General features: G+C 38.0%; 2 protein-coding genes across 3 annotated transcripts in view; both read right to left on the bottom strand.

The window, feature by feature from the left end:
• Positions 1-4,826, bottom strand: part of adam12 (ADAM metallopeptidase domain 12) — a 92,222-nt gene extending 87,396 nt beyond the window's left edge. For both annotated transcript variants that reach the window (XM_014470942.2, XM_023326887.1), the window contains exon 1: positions 4,383-4,826. In XM_014470942.2, coding sequence (XP_014326428.2) covers positions 4,383-4,497 — 115 coding nt within the window. In that variant the 5' untranslated portion in view covers positions 4,498-4,826. The remainder of the gene's footprint in view (positions 1-4,382) is intronic.
• Positions 4,827-7,880: 3,054 nt separating this feature from the next.
• On the bottom strand, positions 7,881-18,193 carry c22h10orf90 (chromosome 22 C10orf90 homolog). Its single transcript, XM_023327889.1, has 6 exons — positions 17,250-18,193; positions 14,240-14,400; positions 13,092-13,266; positions 11,753-11,816; positions 11,095-11,194; positions 7,881-8,545 (listed from the first exon to the last, which is right to left on the bottom strand). Exons 1-6 carry the CDS (start codon positions 17,968-17,970, stop codon positions 8,516-8,518), a joined length of 1,251 nt encoding a protein of 416 aa, XP_023183657.1. The 5' UTR covers positions 17,971-18,193; the 3' UTR covers positions 7,881-8,515.
• Between the last annotated feature and the right edge of the window lie 742 nt (positions 18,194-18,935).

The following is an 18,935-nucleotide window of genomic DNA, read 5'->3' as shown; positions in this document are numbered from 1 at the left end:
CGATCAAACATGACTGACTGGTGTTTGTCAAGGCCCTGTAGGTGGAGTCTGCGGTTCTGTTGTCAAACACCCAGGCTCCTCATCTACTGTGTTGTTTACTCTTTTCTTCTTCAGGTCTTTAATTCATGCTCAGGCATTAACTCACTCATTGGAAGCAGTGCATGACTCTTTGTTTTGTGTCCTCTCCTGTTGCCATCTCATTTGTTAAATCTGTAACTCTGCCACCCAGAGACAGAGCAGTGGAAAACTAAATCAGTCTGATGGCTATAATGACCACTGATGCTTAACACATGGAGACGTTTCTAACAGTGCATGTCCTTCCCTCATGGCCAGCAAATCAATGCCAGCGTGTCCTCAAAATGTCAAGCAGCAGCCACCCCAAGGGCTGGAAAGATAAACTGGGGTGAGGTTATTTCCTGAATGGTTTTAGCAGAACTTTCTTTTTTTTTTTTTTGCACAATCATATATCAACATTCCACCACAGACTGAGTGATGGGTTTGACTCGCTTCTCAGGAAAGCACGCTCAAAGCCGGGCGATAGTCCTCCGAGTCCCAAGAGCGTGTACTTGAATTTCTTTTTAGGGACTCTCAGGACGAGATTTATTCTCCCCCTCCTCAGTTTGTTTAGACAACAAAGACATTCTAATCTTTTCAATTAATTTTGTCTGCAGATGCAGGTCGACCACCTGATTTCATCAAATCTGATCGGAGTCATTCAGTGTGCTCCCTAATTATTTATTGAATTTCCAACCCGGAGAGACCAAAAAATCAGATTCTTGGAAAAATGACTGAAGTGGAAGGGAGAAAAAACAGGGAGCCCTGAGCTGCAAACATAACACAAATGAATGATCATTTTGCCCCAACGCCATTTTGTGAGAATTGAGCATTTTAATAACTATTTATCTCAAGTTGTTATTAATGGGTAAGTATTCATAAAAATACTTACCCATTAATACAAGCCAAGCCAACTATCTGTGTAAACACATCAAAAACAGCCTGACTGACCAAAGTCCTGAACAAACATCCTAAGTAAGTGTTAACCTTATTAAAAATAAACCAACATGGCATAGACTAATGGCTATGAAATGATTGTAGTTTGTTCATACACATGAAATAGTAATGTGTGTGCACAAAACTAAATATCTTCTAAATGTTGCTCCTTTATCATCTATTGAAACTTTTTTTAGAGAAATTTGAATTGTCTAAATCTACATAAGAAGGTAATAGCTTTACAAAAACTAGAAAAAAATCATCAACCACTAATTGTTGACTGAAGGATTTGTACTCAAAGAAAAGTTCGTAATGATACAACTAACTTTTCTGCAAGTTTCAAGTCATGAAAGACGGCAGATACTATACTGTGAAAAACACACCAAATATATTTAACGAAGTTGTAAAACACACAACAGAGACTAAGCCTTTTATAAGAAGGACATTGAATTATTTCTTTGAAACATTTTTAACATAACACATTTTTATCGGCCTAAGGGAATGGCACAATCAGATATAACAGATTTAAAATGACTGCAGACAAAAGTCAATAAATTCTGATGCATCTCTTGCTTGAGTAACTGCTAACACAATCGTATTTGAAATGTGGCCAGGTCTTTGATTGCAGCTGAGTGCTAGCAGTTGAGTGTTGGCACTGAAGAAAATGTATATCAGTCAGCAAAACAGTCTGTCTACTTCTGCTTGGGCTCCAGAGCCAACAGTGGTGGAGTGTTGGTGGCAATGAAAGAGAGTTCATCGCTACAAGCTGCAGTGTGTGAGAGTCAATTTTTCTACCACTAGTCCATGTTTGGTTCAACTTGGCACGCATTAAAAAAAAAAGCTGGCTTCATTGAAGTAGCCATTTGTGTCGTTCTTTATGTTCCTATATGTCTGAAAGATATAGATATTTAGAAACAGCTCATGTGTGAAATCATCCTTTACAGATTTATCTGCTATAGTCGTCATTTTCAAAACATGCCACAAATCTGTCAAAATGTAAAATGCAGGATTTTGATATTGGTTATCAGAAAAGCCTGTTTCACGCATAGAATGCGTAACATTAACACTAAATAGGAGCTGATAATGTAAAGAATGTTTTCTCCCTGCTTAATTAGTTCAGACACCATGAAGCCATAGCAGATCACATGCCAAATTCACCCACCTTTACCTTTGCACTGTAATCTGGAATTGCAGCTACAGAAGTTCATACGATCAGCGAAAAATGCAAAATGTTAATAGGTCATATGGCTTTGCTAAAAAAAAAATGATAAGTGTGCTCATTAAGGTACACAAGCCTTGGGAAAAGAGACTAACAACAAATTTTCCCTTATCTTACAATTCTTCTACTACACAAAATCTTTTAACAACAAAATACACTAGATAATTTTCTTTATAGATGGGCTGAGATTTCAAACAAATCAGAAAATAATACACAAAAAAGTAGTTGGCTAACAAAATGAATTCAGGAAAACAATATGAGTGTTGGTAAAACGGAGACAAACAGCTTTATTAAAGGAGGCCTGCACTGAGTATGCAGATCTCCTTTGTCATCACATTTAAATAGATGTTTGAGACACTTGTCAAAAGCAGTTATACAGTCTTGAGAAGGGACATCCTGTTGTTGTGGTTATTTAAGCCTAGATTTCTTTCTTACACTTTTTACAACCATCAACAGTGTGACTGCAAAATGTGCCACTACCTTAGGATGAGCAGCTTAATGTTGTTTAGGCATCAATGTGCCAGCTTTCTATACACACCCTCATGTCAAGTGTTAGTGTTTCAAAAACCCAAACATACCTGTTTTGCTCTTGTAAGGTCAGTCAGGAAGCTGACTGACAATAACTTACAAATTCACCTTTAAGGTATTGTTGCAGGATTATTGACCAGGGTTCCTATTTATGCTTAATTTCAAAACTCCCAACCATCCCACACTCAAATTTCCTGCTACCAGCCCCATAGTCAACATTTAAGGTAGAAGTACCAAGGTTCCCTATTAACTGGGTGGGTGAGTAGATGGATGGATGGATGGATATAACAGAACAAGTCTGAAAATTCAAATATTTCCCATATACCTCTTTTTTTTTTACTTATTTAGATCTAAAATAATTACGTACTTTTTCAGACTACCTGGGAACTCTGAAGAGAACAATTTTCCTAAATTAGCTACATGTAGAAGAAGAAGAAGAAGAAGAAAAAATCTTATTTATTAGATATAAACAAACCAAAATGATCCGGTGGGTCCTACTTGACACTTTTATTTAAACGCCTGACTGCTGACACTTAAAATTGCAGCTTAACATTGCCAGTCTGGCACCATATCCACACAGGTGGGGTGGGGCTGTAATAAACAAGAGTCAACATCCTGCTGACATCAAAGAGGCTGCACTATTTCAGTACTCACGCTGCCCCTTCAAACTGTTTTTGCTCCCTGCATTTTTATATGAGCTAAACCTGTGGATGAAAGCTTTAATGACTCTGCACTGAGCTGATGTGAGCAGAGAACACCTCCTGAGCTCCATCGTATGTGTGTCTGGTGCCAATGTGAAAAGTATCGGTAATAATGTAGTGAACCAGTCCATAGAGGTTAAACTGGATTCAAAAATAATAATTTACTTGTACAAAATTGTTTGATTTACATGAAATACAATATATTTTTATACTCTCATACAGCACACAAAGGATTTGTTGATATTCAAAGCCGCCCGTTTTGCCACAGGAAATTGAAATTCTTGTTTATTTGAGTCTATTTATCAAGCATTTTCTTCTTTTCTGCCTGTGTCTTTGATATTTGCTCTGGTTACCACAGCCACATGAAATATTTGCTATGTGCCACAATGCTCCCGTCTAGCTCCCCCACACAGTTTACACGGTCCTATCAATTCAGCAGATTAAATTTAGAGCATCTGAGAAAAAAATATATATATCCTGTTTTGGTTTATGTTTTGAAAGCCAAAGATGACGCTGCATCCTCCTGGATGTTAAACTCATCTGTTCGTCTGACAGCAGTCTGACTTCCTTTTATTGTTGCGCAAAGATGGACCTACAAAAACAAACTCTGCATCCTTTATGCACTTTCTGTAACAGTGAGGTGGACAGCATAATTATAGCTGCGGGAGTCTGGATGCATTCTGAAAAACTTAAATGAGCACAAATTATGCACATATGCCAAAGAATTGGGACTCTGTCTGATGTAGTTTTGATAAGGACCTTAAGTCATTTCTTGTAAACTCAGTTCAATTGAGTCATTCAATTTAGTTTATTTATGCAGCCCTGATTCACAACAAATGTATCCCCAAGGCAGTTTACAAAACAAACTGATTTAATTTATTTACGGAAATGTACAGTCAACTCAAGCCAACCATGTAGACAGCTTATTCTCATTCAGTACTCACCCTCCTTTATGCTGAAAACCTCGTTTTTGACATTTTCCAGGGCCGTGGACAGGGACCAGACGTGCAGCGCAAAACCCAGAAAGACAAAGTTCCTCCGGCGGCTCCAGCGTCTCATCACGCCCGGTGCTCGGATGAAAAAAATAAAGGGGGGGGAAAAAACAATCTTCCGATCACACAGCTACAGATTTATCAGTCCAGCGTCTCCAGGCTCTGCATGCAATTTGACTTGATTTAGAGACGGGTTGAAGCAGCTCACAGTAGTTTCAGAGGGAGAAATACCAAAACAGACTTTAACGACATGCAGAAACTTTTCCTTAAAGCAAGTAACATGTTTCAAGCTACAAGGTGGGAGAGACATAGAGATAAACCTGCAAGATTTTTTTCGGGGGGGGGAGGGGCACGGAAGTGTCTCTTTTAAAGGATTGAGTTAGAAAGAGGCAGAAAACGAAGATCGGCAGAGAGAGGATGTAGCAGAGGACTCGCCGGAGCAGCAACACCGTGCCATGTGCGCTTTGGAGTCCGCTGGGTCCAAAAGCCTGTTATGTTAATGACGCCCCGGTGTCCCCCGAAAAATAGGTGCCACCCTCTTCCAAGGCAATCCTATTAATGTAATCGTTTTGGGTTCCAAAGCAACAAAACAATTGCATTAGAACGATTTCTGATGCTGTGCCAGTACATTGTTCTGGTTTTAATCAGCAATTATTGTTTATATGTGGTAATTTTTAAACCATTTTCGGGTATAGTGGGTAAACACACAAGACGACTGTATAAGATCACAAAAAAAACATTTTTGAATATATTAAGAAAAACCACATTAACTAATTCAACTAATGCATTTTTTCTCAATTTGTCACATAGGCTTTGTTTTATAAAATTCTTTTTTTTTTTAGCTAAACTCCTCATTATTTTAGAATTACTGTAGACTGTAGGGTATTAATAACAATGTCAATCAGCCTTTATTGTGAGTTCTTATGGGATTTTCTTCCCTTTCACTGTTCATTTCTTGCTTTCCTATTTCTCTGCATCCCTCCTCACCCCCCAACACACACACACACCCGCCCGCGCACACACACACATGCCAGCTTTACCGAGGCCCCATCTGTGTCCTGTGGGTTGCTACCTAGAATGGTTTGCCCTAATCTTTCTTACTTTGTGCACTGCAGGCATAAAGGCCACATATGTCTCTGTGGATCCTATATCTCAGTCAGATTGGATATTGTCTGTGAACATCATTTTCCAAGTCTCTCCAAAGATTCTCAATCACATTTGGGTTTGTACTTTGACTGGACCATTCTAACACGCACATGTGCTTTGATCCAAGCCAGCTTGAATGTAGCTCTGGGTGTTTATCCTCATGGAAGAATAATATAAATCCATCAATTCTGACCAGATTCTCTAAAGAAAAACATACCCACAGAATTATACTGCCATCACCATGTTTTAACATGGAAAGTCTGTCTAAGGTAGGGGTGTCAAACTTCAGTCCTCAAGGGCCACTGTCCTGCAGTTTTTAGTTGTGCCACAGGTACAAAACACTGGAATGAAATGGCTTAATTACCTCCTTCTTGTGTGGATAAGTTCTCCAGAGCCTTTCTAATTACCTAATTACTCTATTCAGGTGTGGTGCAGCAGAGGAACATCTAAAAGTTGCAGGGCCCTTGAGGACTGGAGTTTGACACCTGTGGTCTAAGGTGATGTGTAGTGTTGGTTTTTCATCTGACGCAACATTTAACCAATAGATAAGAATATAAGTTTTGGTCTCAACTGACCTATTTCCTTGTTTTTTCTGTCTATCCCTTACATACAGTAGCTTGTTGCAATTTTTTAAATGTTTTATTGGCTCTAGTGGCCTTTATTTGAGAGTGGACAGGCAGGAAAGCAGGAAATGAGAGAGGGGGAAGACATGCAGAAAGGATTGTCCAGCCAGGACTCAAACCCGTATCTGTCGTGTCAATCACTAAGGCCTCCATACATGGGTTACGCTTTACCCCCGCGCCACCGGAGCACCCCAGCTTGAGGCAAATTTTAAATAAACTTTTCATTCACCACCGCCTTTCTTTGAATGTATTATTTGCTTCTAGAGTCACAAATAAAAAGAAAGCCGAGACTCAATGTTTGGATGAAACCTGTCATAATCTTATCTTATAAGTTTTCTTTTTAAAAGCCACCGCAGCACGATAACCTGAGGGCAGTTGAGTCATTCTAGCTTGTGGAGGGACCAAGGAGCACAATCCACATTATGCAGAGACAGTAATGTGACATCCAGACACATGATTCCTCAGAGAGAGGGAAGCTGACTAACAAGAACCTGTCTTCTCAGATATAACTCTTGTCAGTCAGTGCTCAGCTTCTGAAACCTGCCTACATGGCAGCACAAAAATTGCTAACCCAATGTGGAGCGATCCCAAACAGATTTCTTGGTAACACTGGAAGGAGAAACATGAACACATATTAATGTTCTTTGCTATAGCCAAGAGATGTAAATCAAAAACCTTACAACAAACCAAATAGTCTTTTTATATCACAGATTTATTAACTGTTCACAATTTTGCTTTTAAATGCAGTTTTTGAGGTTCACAAAAGGTTTGTCACCATACCTTAGATGTTTATGGTGTGTTTGTTTTAACTCTCTCTAGGTCCCAGTCTGCACTTTTTAAAATGCTGTCACCCTTACACACTATAAGCCGATCAAACTCCCAGGGTGCACTTTAGGATCCTCCTCTCCTGTAACATAGTCATCTTTGGTTTGGAGCTCTGTGACATAGGGCCTTTTTCTTCACATGTCCTGTGTGTCTCATGAGTTCGATTAGCTTGAAATTCCATCATTCCAGATTGGTGTTTGCAGAGGTGTTGAGACAGACGTGAAGCCAATGATGAATCATGGTCTGCCTCCCTCATTTCAAGGACAAAGCTGTCCCACTGACAAAGTCAGGTGGCTCAGGTCAAAACTAACTTCTAGCCACAGTAGTTTTATTGTGTCTTCTTATGTTTGCACAAATATGAAGAGCATAATGTTGATGAAAACTCAGTTTTAAACATTGGTTGAGTTATTTGTAGATTATTTTACTAGCAATTTATTATTCACATTTGAAAGGTTAAGATAATATGCTTCATTTAAACCTCTAACAGGCTATAATAGTTCATTCTGTGAAAGTTGTTGACACAAAACGATGCCAGAAAAAAATTATATACTTTACCTTGAATAAATAGTTTTACTACATCATAGTATTAATGCAGGGGTGGGCACTCCTGGTCCTCGAGGGCCGGTGTCCTGCAACTCTTAGATGTCTCCCTGGTCCAACACACCTGAATCCAACAGCTGAATCTCCTTCTAAGTGCAGTCAAGTTCTCCAGAGTCCTGTTAACGACCTCATTATTTGACTCAGGTGTGTTGAAGTAGAGATGCATCTAAAAGTTGCAGGACACCGGCCCTCGAGGACCAGGAGTGCCCACCCCTGTATTAATGCAATGATTTAACACTAAAATGCATAACATGACCTAAACGCTTTTATGAAAAACAAACGCAACAATTGCTCCTAATTGTGCTAAAATAAAATAATATATAAATAGATTCATATATCGGTTATTTAGAGTGATTTTAAATTTTGATAGAAAGACTAATGCAAAAATGTTCAATCAACTTGCCTCATTTAGTAATAGTTCTAAGGGTAAACACTTCTTATCCCATTCTGCTCTATACTGGACCTGACTAATACCACGTACACCAAGTATAACAACTTAGTATTTAATTGGTATTCAGTCAGACTATCTGCAGTGGGCTGCTTATCAGACATGCCACCCATATTTTGTCTTCTCTAGGTTTTAACAGTTTTACTTTAGTGATAGAGATAGACAGCATCATACCTTTAATTTACACATCATGACTATTTAAATTCTTCTTTCTAAGACTTTTATGGTTTTGAATCTGAAACATTTACAAACCTGGATAACCAGTCCCCACCTAACAGTAACAAGAGATTTTGGGAACACTGCAAACAAAATCGAGTTCAACTGTTTGCAACAATGTAAAGAGATAACTAACACTGGATATTCAATAGACACCACCCAAGAACGGAATGCATACATATGCAGTCAGTATTTTAAAATGAAGGTTGTGTCTGATGGGCTTGAGTTCATCTTTGCAGAATCTGGTCCAGAACTCTCTGGAAGACAAGAAAGACACACATGTTACTGGTTGACCTCTTCAATCGGCTGATCAAAACCCATTTATCAGCACTCAGGTCTTTCCTCTCCTGCTCTGTTAGCAGCAGCTCAGCATCAGACCGCAGCAGCTACCACCGCTAAATTGGCTTTCACACCCATCAGCTTCACCCCCGAGGTGCCCAAGCCTATGGGTAAAGGGAATAAGTCTGGCCAGCTATCTGACTTCTCTGCAATCATACTCCTACAAATGTACTACCCAGCAGCTGGAATCTCATTTCAGACAGCATTCAACACCACCCACCCTTCACCTTGTGCTATCAGACCCTCGCTGTGAGTCTTTGCTGGGCTTCTCCCTCAGCACGGGATAAAAATGAGGTCTCCAAATCACACAGCGTTTGTTCGGGAGGAACTCATTCTATTTCTCCTGATCTCTGTGGTGGAGCCCAGCTAATGGCTTCATTTGAGAGGTGGAGAGGTCACACTTACATCATAGCTGCAAAAACTTTTTTTTTTTTATCAAGAAATGAACTATTCTTCAGCAGAGCCCACAGCTGCCAGCTGTGCTAGCGAAGCAAAACCCCAGGTTACTGTTGATTTAACACTTTCTCTAATAATGAAAATCTGGCCTCGTGTAAAGCAGATCGGAGAGTTATACATGATACTCAGATGTCAGTCACAGACATAACTATGAAATCCAGGGGAAAAAAGAAACACCTGCATTTAATTTTGTGCTACTTCAATACTCAGAGATTTGAGACATCTCTTTACATTTCTTCCTTCTTCTCTGGTTGACAGCAAACTCATTGTTCAGGTTATAATAGGAAAGAAAGTGATAGCTCACCCACAGGTGAACAGGAGAGGATCTGACTGACACTGCATGTCCTAAATACATCACTCATTTCCCAAGTTCCTCTATCTGACTGAAAAGGCAGAAACATAGGCTTAAAATATTCTCTATATGTATTTTGCTTAGTACCAACTAATACTTCTTATTCTGAAGCTTAACACTACAATTGTTTGTAGTTCTTATACTGAGACAACAAGCAGACTTTGTTGCTCATGTATTTGTTCTGATGTTCGTCTTCCTGCACAACTTACAGATTGCATATAAAAAAATTAAGATTTTGAATTTTTGAGTAATAAAGAAGCAAAAGTATGTTTTAGTTCAGACATACTGTAGACAGATACACAAGAATTTAACAGTTTAACACTGACCTCTGCTGGACAAAATAAAAAATGCATAATCTCAGAAATAAATGTAGTTTATCTATCTATCTATCTATCTATCTATCTATCTATCTATCTATCTATCTATCTATCTATCTATCTATCTATCTATCTATCTATCTATCTATCTATCTATCTATCTATCTATCTATCTAACTTCAAACCTATGAGAAAGTAGTACTTATTAAGAATCATGGAACTATAAAAATTAAATATGTAAGAGCTTAACATTGATATACATTAATGACTGTGGTCTTCCTACTGTAGATGCTGTATCAATGTGGACATAAAATATGCACCACTTAATTTGCAATGAAGACATACAATGAATTTCAAAAGCGAGTACTTGTTATACTGTATATATATATATATATATATATATATATATATATATATATATATATATATATATATATATATATATATATATACACACACACTCGGTCAGAGTGTTGAATACTGAACTGGGAGTCATTATAATTAAATATCTCCAAACCTTAAGTTGCCAATGCAAGTAAAAATAATACAAATGCAATGCAGGGTAACGGATAATATTGGGCTCAATTGTATATTTCACCATATAAAAAATGTGAAACAACAAGAATCAGAGCTGGCAGGAGGCATTGCAGGTTAAGCGGCTGCTCAAGTTCAGCACACCACCAGGGGGCCCCCAAGACAATAATTTGATTTTACTTTGTAGTGAAAGACTAGACCTTTGACACATTTCACATTCCTGTTCCAAATTTTAAAAACAAAAATATGTTAGTCTTGCTAACTGGTTTACTGTGAAGTTTTTGTTTGCAGAAGTTGCAAATTAATTAGAGCACTTTTCTTCCTTTGCTATTCCTGTCCTTTAAGGTTAAAATCAATAGCCATAGTAATACCAGTATCATGTAACCAAATTACAAATTACACCATTAATAGTAGATATGCTACATACATAGTGTAGTCTCAGAATGAAGAAGTATCTGTTTTTGACATGTTGGTATGAGTGCCCCTGAATTAAAATCTGATTAGGGCCCAAATAATCCCTGATAAGAATCTATGATAAACTCAAACTTGTTTAAAATTCAACTCTTGTTTTGAAAACGGACTGAAATTGTTTGTGGTATCATCTTTCTACTCTGGAAGTAGAAAAGTTGTAGAAAGTTATTTCAAAGACAAACTCTTGTAACAGAAAAAGAGGCAATAAAGACCCACGCATGTGATTAGTACGTCAGATGCTTATGTCAAAATAATAAATAATAGATTTCCCAGCTGATCAATCTGACGTGCTTGTAATCCAACATCCTAATCAGAGTATCACATTGATCCCATTTACCTTTTTGAAGACCTCCGCTCGCAGTCTGTTGGTTTGAGATATAGCCCTCTTTTTCTCCTCCTCCTTTTTCTTTGTCACCTCCGGCAACTTGTTGTAAATCCTTCAGACGCAAAAAAAGAAAATTCATACAGGGCAGAGGAAAATACTATCAGAAATCTAAGGGTGACTGAGCCATGCCAACACACTGGCATTCTGGAGACAAGGTTTGATCAAGTAGGACTACAGTCTGGAAAAAAACAACAACCAAAAAACACCTGGATCCACTGATAAACACTCTGCAAACACACACAGCCCTTTATCACGTGCAGAACTACTGCCATTTTTTTTTCAGGAGATCCACCGAGTGAGATAGTGTTGCTTTTGAAAAAAAAGAAAAACAATTACAATGGGAAACCTTCAACAGATCAGGCGTGTTTTACCAGATAAGCACAGAGAGAGAGCGAGAGAAAAAAAGAGATAAGATGTAGAGGTTACCTCATATCTTCTGCCAAGACATTTGAGCATCAAATTTGTTGGGTGTCAACAGCATCTGGATGTGTGTGTGTGTGCGTGTGTATTGTGTATGAAAGGGAAACTTGATGGGTTTGACTGCACTATGAAAGCGAGAAAGAAAACCCACACGACTCTCTTTGAGAGGGGGTTAGTGTAGAGGACTCACCGTCTGGACCTGAGCTGCATCTCTCTGCCTGATATAGAACGCTCTCTAGGCTTGAAAAGGTTATCTAGGACACACACATCCACAGTCCAACAAACACACAGGAATAACAAACAGAAATTAATATGGAAATCAAGCTTGCATATGTAAATACACACTGATGGATGAGCTTTCTATTCTAGACTGTAACGCTGTCCTCCATTAGTCCATTGACACAAAAAACACTCACAGAGACACCCCAACACTGCCCCCCCCCCATACACCTCCACCCCCACATACACACCATAACTTTTTTGTACTGGTAGATCCAGTTCTGGTCCTGTTAATTCTGTCAGACTGAAAGTGAAGTGAAAAGCATCAAGGTATAATTGGACCATAAGCATTCATTTCTCCTTCATGACACATAAAAGACAATAAGGTTATTGTTCCCTGCTTCTGCTTTTCCAGGGTCGGATAAACGGAAAAAGATGGATGGATGGATGGATAGAGGATAAGCTAATTCAAATTAGTTTACAAAGATGATAAAAACAATAAAAGTCTTAAGAACAAGCCAAAGTAAACCATAGGAGTTTTGGCTACCTTTTCAAGAGTAAAAAAAAAAAGAAAGAAATAAAACAAAACAAAATTTTAAGTTATATTTTACTAGTTGTATTGTTTTCTTTTTGTAGGGTTTAATTTTATTTTTTTCTTTATTCATTTCATATTTTTTAATATCTGGCCAACCTGAATTTATTCAAGATACTTTAACTCCTCTGTAGTACTCAATGATGGCCACCAGAGAGCAAAGTCAGTGAAATGGTGCTCCACTAACAAGGCAATCACATGTCCTATTCCCTTTTTAACGAGCAAGCCTGCTAACACAATGAAATTAAAGATGGTTACTAAATAAACAGTGTATCATTCCACCAATTGGTAAAAGAAATGCCATGACATGTTCTCAGGTTTATTATTAATTTGTTACAGTTTCTGTTTTTCTCCAGAAATACACCTGCTGAAGTAGGAGCACTTGACAGAGCAGTCAGGGAATTTGACAAATGTGCCCGTGTCTGCAAAAGTGATGTAACATGATAAAAGATGAATGTAGGAGAGGAAAAGAAAGCATCTGCTCTGAATATGTTATATATCAATTTTCTATCTGTCGTCACCAGGACTGATGCATCACATGCACTTCTTTATTGCAGAAAGTCCTGGGATAACTTGTCATATGATCAAGAGCTGATTGAATGCTTCTGTCAACACTGACAAAAACTGAGACTGTTTACTAGTGGGATGTTACACATTGCGTTATTTCCTAATGGCTTATTTCTGCTTTTTCTGGTCCCAGTGATTCAGCTGTACTTACCACTAAGTGGATCAGGTGTAGTGCAGTGCCTCTTTTGCTTGCCTTGATCTTCTGTTAGGCCCAGGGCTAAATTTGAGTCCTGCAGAGCTTTCCTTCTCCTGGCCTTCTGCTCTAACCTCCTGACCCGACCCTGAGATCGGCTGATGAAGTCTGGTCTGAAAAGCTCTAACGCCTCCTGGAAAGGAAAACACCCCTCAAATTATGAATTGCTCTCTTTGCAGGTGCAATGTCTGGTAACACTTTATTTGAAAGAGTGTGCATAAAACTGACCTGACACTGTCATAAATATGACAGTGTCACAGTGTCATAACACCTATTATGAACATGAAGAAGTCTTTATGAATATTTATGACTCTTGTCACGAAGTGTCATTTGGTAAATGACACTTTTAATGCAACGTTGCTTTAAACGTTGCATTAAAAGTCAATTAACAGTGCCATCTTTGCATTACAGTGTCACTATTTACCAAATAATGCAAAGTTAACACTTTTAATAGACTTTTGGTGCAACTTTTAAAACAACGTATTTCTTTTTTAAATTCTACAGTTGAAAATATGGAGATATTTAAGATTTTTTAAGACCTAGAATTGACATGATTGCAATTTTTGCAACTTTTGTCTTTTGGTAAAATATCAGTTATTTAATTTAACAGATTAAATGAGAGCATGGCACAGTTTTAACCATGGATGCTGGGGGTGTTGTGGTGGTGCAGGGGTTAAGCACAACCCACATAAGGAGACCTTAGTCCTCGAAGCGGGTGTCTCAGGTTCGATTCCTGGTCTGGTGTCCTTCGCTGCATGGCTACCCTCTCTTTCAATACCCCTACTTTCCTGTCTGAACACTTTCAAATAAAAGGCCCCAGAAAAAAAACAAAACAAAAAAAACAAAACAGATGCCATGTGTTTGGTGTGGATATTTTAAAATCACACATTATTCCAAAAAACGGCATAAAATTCATAAATTTCCTTTAGGAAATTCTTCTGTCGATAAGTCAACAACTTTGTTCAACAAATCCTCATAGTTCCAGTTTTCTACTCCATTAGAACACTGAATGTTCTTGCTCACCTTTCTTCAGAAAGGTATTTTATATTTTGCGACTTTAAAAGAGAATTCTTGAGAAAACAAAAGTATAGAAATGTGACTCATACTTTCAGGTTCAGGGTTTTAAGAATGCCTCCCACAGAATCATTCTTCAGTGGTGAGCTGTGATGACAAGTAGAAATTATCTGAGGTTCTGTGGATTTGCCACCTTCTTGTTCTTCCTCTGTCTTTTGACGTTCTCCTTGCTTGCTCATGCTCCATGAAACTACTAGAGAGAAAAGGGAAAATAAAATTAATGTTACATCACTCAATACTAGCATTACAGGAAAAATATAATTTCTACTAAGAAGCATATAAAAGCACAATCAATGTTGTGACAAATAGGCATTTAGAAGCATCTGAATGCAGTTTTTCCACCTCTTTGGTTCATTCTCAGTGGCCATGAGTTTCTAGAGAAGCTTTCATTATCTTGAATAAAACAGTGAAGCACAGACCTCAAACTGAACCCAGCACACTCTCATGCTTGCAGAAACACACACTACCCTCAGAACTCATAAGGAGTTAAAACAATCCAGAGGGAACAAGAGTGTGGCCGATGAATAATGTAAAAGATAGCATTGCATCTATTCTGCTCCCGTAACCTCTTTCTTGTCCCGTTATTTTAGAACATATATCTCTCAGCTGAATATCTTGCAGTAATCATTTAGCTTTTTTGTTGGACTGCATCACTAGCATGTGGTGTCAAGCTTTTGCTACATGCTATATTTACTGCAACAAAGTAAGTCTGCTTAAAAATTGGGAAAAAAAAACCTTACATGTCCCACAGAGAGCAGAGACATTTTAATAATTAAAAAGTATTGTGTGGTGTAGATGTTTTTTCATGAGACAGCAAATATGAAAGGGCAGGTCCTTTCTGCTGCAACCTTCGCCATCAATACTGGAAGGGTTTTGTAAATTAGTGTATAGTCCATTATGTAATCTTGGCTCAGATCAAATGATCACAGTTAATTTGCACCTCTACAACTATATCTTGATGTGCTGATCTTGTTTTATGCCTATTACATCCATAAAGTAAGATGTTTTATTTTTATGTAGTACAAATTGAGAGAGTCAACAACAAAATTAAAAGAAAAAAACAATCTAAAATTTAAAAACAAATCAAAAACAGAAAAAATATTTGACCTGGATAAACATTTACTTGTGTCAGGAAACATAACATTTTAAGAGTATATTTGAAGTAAAACATAATGCCTTAAAACTCATTGATACCCTAATTGGGCCTAGTGAAGGTCCAAAGCATACTGCTAAAACAATACTCCAGCAGTAAAAAGGGAAATGTGTAAATGTATGGTAAAGTCAAAGCCTAAACCTCAATTCACTTGAGAATTTGTGGTCATATTTTAAGAGTTATGTTTACTGGTGAAAACCATCTAGCATGACAGAGTTGGAACAGTTTTGCCTTGAAGAACAGGCGAAAACAGTAACACTTTACTCGAAGGCATGTGCATAAGACCGACATGATACTGTCATAAACATGACATAACATCTGTCATGAACATGAAGGCGTCTTCATGAATGCTTACAACTGCTGTCATGAAGTGTTATTCAGTAAATAATGACACATTTAATGCAAAGTTGGCACCTGTAACGGACGCTTAATGCAAGTATTAATTCAACTTTGCATTAAGTCTCATTATTTACCGAATAACACTTCATGACAACAGTCGTAAACATTCATGAAGACTCCTTCATGTTCATGACAGTTATGTCAGTCTAATGCACACCCTTTCAAATAAAATGTTACAGCAAAAGCTCATAAAAACTTATCAAAAGCGACTTGCAGAGCCGTCTTGAAGCAAAAAATGTCTCTACAAAGTACTGAACTTAGAGGTTGAGTGGTAAAGCACACAGACGTTGTCTGGTATTTTGTGCTACTCGTTGCTTGCTTCACAATAAAACGAAAATGAAATATCCAACGTTGTATACATGTTTTATAAAAGAAATGCTGCAAACCATAAAACAATCCATTTAGATTCCAAGTTGTGAGGAAGCTAAATACAAGAAATGCTTTCTGGATTTTTTTTGTATTTTGGTGTAAATCTACATCAACATCTGTAGCATCTTTATTTAGACATAAAAAGAATAAATAAGCATATGGCTGAAATTTAACGTTCAGACATAACTTTAATTTTTTGTCATTTTAGTTATCACATTCAAATAATTAAACTTCAAAGCCCAAGTTTATTAAAATTTGCCAATGCCTGTTATTGTGGGCCAAATTTTCTAATACACATTGGAAAATAGTTAGCATGTTTGGCCTTACTTTTACTTCTTGGTGCAATTAAAAGCCAGACACAAATCAAAATTTATTTATTTAATTTCATTGTAATTATTATTTTTATATTTGTATTTGTTGTCCCCTAATATGTAACATTGTCCTGTTTTAGCTGTGTTTCTGAATAGTTAGCTGTAAGCATGCTTAGGATCACATTTGGTTCATAATCAATCCCACAAAGTAACATTTCCAAAACTATTTTGTTAAGCTGTATTTTTACCTATTCTTTCAATTTTTATGTAAAACACAGTTTTCCCATCTCAATTTAAGGACATCAGGCATTCAGCTTTAAGCTTACTCAGCTTTTTCCATTTTTCCCGGGGAATGTTCAACAAAACATGTAAGCCTCTAGCGTTTCCTTGTGCTTTCACTATAAATGTCTGTGAGTCCATTCTGAAACAGTGCAATGTCATTTCAATGCAGCAGTCATTTCTTATCTTCACATGTTATATTTCAGTCAAGAAAGTCAAGACGGATAAAGGAATGTGTTTGCATTTTATTTAACTCTGCTTGAGCTCAGCATGTTTCTTTGCCAACCGGGATTTATTTTAAACAATGTAAAATCGCAGTGGAAACCGTGTGTGAGTCTGTTAACAATGCATGAGATAAAAAAAGTAAGAGGTGAGAGGCAGAAAGGAAAAAAAGAAAGAAAGAAAGATTATCTATACTCTGAGACCAGCTTGGCACATAAATATGCTCCTTGACGTTTTAGGATGTTCAAGAAACGTGTGCTTACTGATCGATCAATTTGAATTTTCAGTTGAAGGTGGTGAAATTCATACCTGGGCTATAAGTGAACGTGTGCTGCATGTGCCTGAAATTGCTCAGAGCAGAGAAGGCTGCCATATTTGCATTCCCCTTCTGCTTTGCAGTCTTTGTGTTCGAGGCAGATGGCTCTCTGAATGACAATCCCAAAGAAGTGCTGCGGCTCTGCTTTTCTGAGTCATCATCCTTACTGTTAGCGCCACAAGCAGGTGCCTTTTGATTGGTCCTGAGTCCACGGCGCTTTGATAGAGGGCTCCCCCTGTGATCCATTCTCTGTTCATGACCATTGCACCTGTTGAAGTTACCTTTTCTGTACACCTCCTTTGTTTTGGCTGTTTTCTTATCTATAGTGGATCCAAAGAGAGATTGCACACCGAGCTGACAAGTCAGGGCAGACCTGTGCAGAGGTGCTTGAACTCCTCTTGTTCCTGCTGCAAGTTCTGCGAACGAAATGCAAAGTGACTTGTCCAAAAACACAGCAGAGCTACAGGACCTCAGAGGCATCTCACGACGGATGCACACCCTGTAGGAAAGCTCTGAGGAAAACGGTTTCATTCCTGAGGAATCTGTCACGCCCTGTTTTTGGTCCTTCTTTGAGCAGTTTGTTTTGCATCCAACAAGCTGTACTTTCATCACGCCTGGATCTCCTACTGACAAACTGTTAGCTGGTGAGCGGACTTGTCTTGGATTATTCGACATAAAGACAGCAGGGTCCAGTTGGATGTTTGAGACCCTCATTGGTGGTTAGGATGAAGCTCTTCAGATAGTTCTAGTGCCGCTGAATAATGTCAGAGGCTGGCTAAAAAACTCCTTGTAAACGGATAAGTGAAAGGAGAAAATGCCTTTCTCTTTTCCTGCCACATCAAGTCAAAAACTCCCCCGAAGGATCACCTCACAGTAACAGGTCTCCTCTGTCGCTTGCCCCCACCTCACTCCAGATGACTGGACATTCTTGTGCAGCGAAGCATTGATGTCCTTATTAAGCACTCTGACAAAAAAGAGAAAAACATGTTCTAATGATATCTTTGCAAAATGAAAGATTATGCAACTAAAAACAGTAGACATGCTGAAGACGCCAAGCTAGTAGGTGTTTTTATGTGTTTACTGGGACCTATTACATACTCTTTTGCACAACATATTTCTGTTTCAATTGGTGTTTCCATGACAAAGGAGAGCATGTGTAGGGGAAAATTGTCATTATAAAGTAAAATAAAATTATATATAAAAAAAAATCCAGGTTTTCTGATGAAGTCTAAAGTTTCTGTCATATTTCAATGTCTTACTTCAGTTGTCAGAAAAGCCCACAGCTAAAACTAAACCCAAGCCAATCAACTTTAACGAGGCCTTTCTAACATCTGAAAATGCTTTCCTTGAAGCCAGTATTACCCAACCTTTGCCTCTAACTATTGTTTCTTCCTTTCGGTTCTGACCAGTTTTCTTTATCCTGGTTGAGAGACGTTTACCCAACGTCTGAAGGTGTGACCATCGTGTTTCATCATGAGACTTGTGTGGACAGTAAAGCATGTAATTTTTTTCAGGAAAAATCATTTGCTACCTGAAGTACAGAATAACTTATCTCAGCATGAAACTAAACATCCATGGGGTTTCTGGAGAAACAACATTTAACAACTTTCTGGGAAATTATACCTTAGCCTATTTAGTGAGCACCCCGGGCAATCTAGGACATTATTAAAAGAAACAAA

The sequence above is a fragment of the Xiphophorus maculatus genome, chromosome 22 (assembly GCF_002775205.1).
Source record: "Xiphophorus maculatus strain JP 163 A chromosome 22, X_maculatus-5.0-male, whole genome shotgun sequence".
NCBI classification, from domain to species: Eukaryota; Metazoa; Chordata; class Actinopteri; order Cyprinodontiformes; family Poeciliidae; genus Xiphophorus; species Xiphophorus maculatus.
This window is presented reverse-complemented; position numbering and strand designations above follow the sequence as displayed.